At 43.5% G+C, this 4,200-nt stretch overlaps 1 gene segment (V, D, J or C); it reads left to right on the top strand.

Moving 5' to 3' along the window:
* The first annotated feature begins 590 nt into the window (after nt 1-590).
* Nucleotides 591-2,066, top strand: LOC144484504 (T cell receptor alpha variable 18-like). The segment is given in 3 exon segments: nt 591-606; nt 692-1,018; nt 2,014-2,066. Coding segments are annotated over 3 exon segments (396 nt in total).
* The last annotated feature ends 2,134 nt before the right edge of the window (nt 2,067-4,200 follow it).

Genomic DNA, 4,200 nt, shown 5'->3' with positions numbered 1-4,200 from the left:
AATTTCAGAGTTGTCGCATTTCCAGGGGTAGAAATAATAATTAAGTGGAAGCGCCCTCCTGTGGGCAGTACAACAACAGCCCCAATCTGTGTGCAGTAGGGTGATTTAATATCCCCAGCACTTTTGAAAGGTAAAACTATTGATTACGTTCATGCACTAAATATCCCTGTGAATTGAGTCACATAGTCTAAGAGGTATGGAGCGCAGAAAATGTCCTTCGGCACATCGAGACTTACTTTAATATATTTATTTCACCTTCTACCTTCATTGGGGAGAAAGCGATCGACGTTGAGTTCAGAAGAAATGTCAGACAGAGAAAGAGACTTCAAAGACATACGCACAGCCAGGGATTGTGATTGGAGAGCGTCAGCCATTATACCCTCAACTAACCGTGATTTCCCTCAGCTGACTTCAGAGCTAAGAGACCAGCCATTCGCAGCACTAAGAAACGCCCTTCAGTGTCCCCATAAGAGAAGCTGCCTCTGATCTGATCTGTGACATCAGACTAGAAGCAGCGAAATATTTTAAAGAGTCTCGCTGTTTACTGTCCAATCAGGAACCATGTGTCCCCTGAGTGTTTACTCATAATAATGGTCTCACTGCCCGGTGAGTCTGAGTGCAAATCCTCAGTGCGTGTTTCACGGGTTATATTCACTCACAGATTTCTCACACATTCCATATGTTGTTACAGGAACCAGTGGCCAAGATTCAGTTTCCCAGGAGCCGCCTGAACTAACAGTTCAGGAAGGACAGACGGTAATACTGAACTGCAGCTACGAAACAAAATATACAGGCAACATTCTCTTCCGGTACATCCAGTATCCTGGGAAAGTTCCGAGATATTTATTGAGGAGTTACGGCAAACGGAAGGGGGATACGTCTCCCGAATTCCTTGACCGGTTTTCTGCTGATTTGGAGCAAGACAAGAAAACGGTTCCGTTAAATATCACCCGGGTCTGTGTCTCTGACTCTGACGTGTATCACTGTGCGCTGATCCTCACACTGTTACAGAGGCACAGTCAGTCCGTACAAAAACCAACAAACGCACTCTCACCTCCTCTCACTGCATCAGATCTGTGACCTGGATTGTGAACTGTTAATTTAACAGAAACACAATAAAAAAGGCCAACTTGACGGAATGATTTATTTCTGCAGGGCGGAATTGTGTCGCTCTCTGTAAAATCCGTCATTATACTAGTTTACCAAGTCTCCGAGCAGGTCTTGAATCGGGAAACTCTGGTGCTGTTATCGGAACAACATGAACTGTTACCCATAAATGATCCATCGCAAAGATTAACGCTGATAAAGAAACAAAACTGCTTTTAATACCCATATTTACTATTCTCTTTCACAGAGAGACGTAGTTTATTCAAGAAGGGTGACGATTGATTGATGGGTATTAACGTAAATAAGGAATATGGGGATGTTGCAGGAAAGTGGATATAAGGTAAAATAGCCATGATCTTACTGAACAGCGGTAGCGGGCCCTGGTGAAGGAACAAATGGTTGACTAGAGCTCCTATTCCCCATTCTCTAATGCTTTTCTGCCCAGTTCATTGTTTTGAGAACAGATTCAAATTGTTCCACGCGCCTCGCTTTGACGTCATGGATGAAAGAACAAAGACACTCTGAGCTGATTGGATGAAATGTAGGACAGAGGACTCGTGAGCTGATTGGGGGTCTCCTGGTGGCTCTGTCAGGAATGAACCAATGACGAGTGAGGTCGGATATTACTCACCAACTTCTGGAATCCAACTCGAGCAATTGAGCTTTAACTCACTGAGTTCAGATCCAGCATCAGCTCTGTGAGCAAATTAACTCTTACTTTGCAGAAATCCCCACAGCGGCAGCGCTCTTAACTGGCAAGTAAGTAAATTGAATAATTTTCACTTTGTTCGTGACACGGACTTGGAAATCACCCATATATCATGTTTCTTCACTGGTTGCAATCAATTCCGTTACCTTGATAACATTGACAATTTTTTTAAAAACTGCATTTATAATTAATTGCAGGTATTATTGATACAGATTCTGGCCCACAGGAGCCGTTTTATGACAACGTTTGAAGGAGATTCGGTAATGAATGATTTCAGCTATTCGACCACAGCTAATTCACATTTCTTACAGCTGTACAGGTAGTATTGAGGAGGTGGGGAGGCTGCAGAAAGATTTAGACAGTTTAGGAGAGTGGTCCAAGAAGTGGCTGATGAACTTCAACGTGGGCAAGTGCGAGGTCATGCACTTTGGAAAAAAGAATAGAGGCATGGACTATTTTCTAAACGGTGACAAAATTCATAATGCTAAAGTGCAAAGGGACTTGGGAGTCCTAGTCCAGGATTCTCTAAAGGTAAACTTGCAGGTTGAGTCCGTAATTAAGAAAGCAAATGTAATGTTGTCATTTATCTCAAGAGGCTTGGAATACAAAAGCAGGGATGTACTTCTGAGGCTTTATAAAGCACTGGTTAGGCCCCATTTGGAGTACTGTGAGCAATTTTGGGCCCCACACCTCAGGAAGGACATACTGGCACTGGAGCGGGTCCAGCGGAGATTCACACGGATGATCCCAGGAATGGTAGGCCTGACATACGATGAACGTCTGAGGATCGTGGGATTATATTCATTGGAGTTTAGGAGGTTGAGGGGAGATCTGATAGAAACTTACAAGATAATGAACGGCTTAGATAGGATGGACGTAGGGAAGTTGTTTCCATTAGCAGGGGAGACTAGGACGCGGGGGCACAGCCTTAGAATAAAAGGGAGTCACTTTAGAACAGAGATGAGGAGAAATTTCTTCAGCCAGAGAGTGGTAGGTCTGTGGAATTCATTGCCACAGAGGGCTGTGGAGGCCGAGACGTTGAGCGTCTTCAAGACAGAAATTGATAAATTCTTGATTTCTCGAGGAATTAAGGGCTATGGGGAGAGAGCGGGTAAATGGAGTTGAAATCAACCATGATTGAATGGTGGAGTGGACTCGATGGGCCGAATGGCCTTACTTCCGCTCCTATGTCTTATGGTCTTATGGTCTTATGTATTATCAGGACCGGGAAAAAGCCCAACATTCTTGATCAACATCCATAAACATGGCGATGTTTTCAGACCAGACCAGCTTTTTGCATCCATGACCACTTCAAAAAATGAAGGGAAGTTTGCCATCCGTGAGCTGCGGCTGTCTGGTACCGCAGTGTATTACTGCGGACTGAGAAACACCGTGACAGAAATTAGAGGAAACATTGAACAGATACACTGCCGCAGTGTGACAAAGGGAATAGAGGGTCAAAAGGAACGGGTGGCGGGAGGATGGGCCAGGGGGATGGGTGGTGGTGGGAGTGGAGGGTTGAGTAACTGGAATTTCTAAATCTATCAGCGAATTGTTCTGATTTAAAAGAGATACAAAATATTAACAAACGTTGAGTAACGGATGCAGCACTGGTGAAGGATTCCTCTTTTCCATTTACAACAAATACATTAATGCAAAGTTGTGTTTAGAGAATTGTTACGAATTGGCAAATTGGAGATTTTTGACATAATTGCTGTGCCAGATATTTGTCTGTGCTCCAGATGTTAGCGGAAGTGCAAGCAACAGGTAAATGTAGCAGGAGGTAAATGACGCTGAGTGAAGTGCAGGAAAAGCAATTTACTTTTATGGGCATAAAGACTTCTCTGGTGTGTTCCGATTTCCCAAGGCACTTCTGAAGATTTTAGCAAAGTTCCTGACGGTCTTTTCAATCCAGCTTCTATGCTTGGTTGGTTTTCAAACCATCTCTTCCAGTGCTTAGGCCACACCAGCTCTTTCATTTTAAATCATTTGCTCTATTCATTGTTGTTTATCAGCTTCTAATCATGACTGGAAGTAATCCTTTTGTACTTTTTATGTCAATCATTCTCAGTTTGTAAATGAGTTTAAATGAGAGGTATTTAGTCACGATTGGTTAGCCTCAGCTGGCGGGCTTCTGTTTACACGAATGACTGATGTTTTGCTTTGTCTTCCCAATGTTAGTGCCCAGTTCCCAGTGACCCCCAAATGAAGAGTAGTCAATTCTTCCTTCGCACAGTGAATGTAAGAACGAGAAGGAATCTGCCTTCGATGTGAACGGTTTTCAATGGCGTTTATGTGGATTGCTTTTGGTGTTTGCTTCCAAATATGTTTACGTGTCAGTGTGAGACCCGCTGTTATAAACGGCACTCAGCAAACAGCAGGTG

Source organism: Mustelus asterias, unplaced genomic scaffold (assembly GCF_964213995.1).
Source record: "Mustelus asterias unplaced genomic scaffold, sMusAst1.hap1.1 HAP1_SCAFFOLD_113, whole genome shotgun sequence".
NCBI classification, from domain to species: domain Eukaryota; kingdom Metazoa; phylum Chordata; class Chondrichthyes; order Carcharhiniformes; family Triakidae; genus Mustelus; species Mustelus asterias.
The sequence above is the reverse complement of the archived record's forward strand: the minus strand, read 5'-3'. Positions and strand labels throughout refer to the sequence as shown.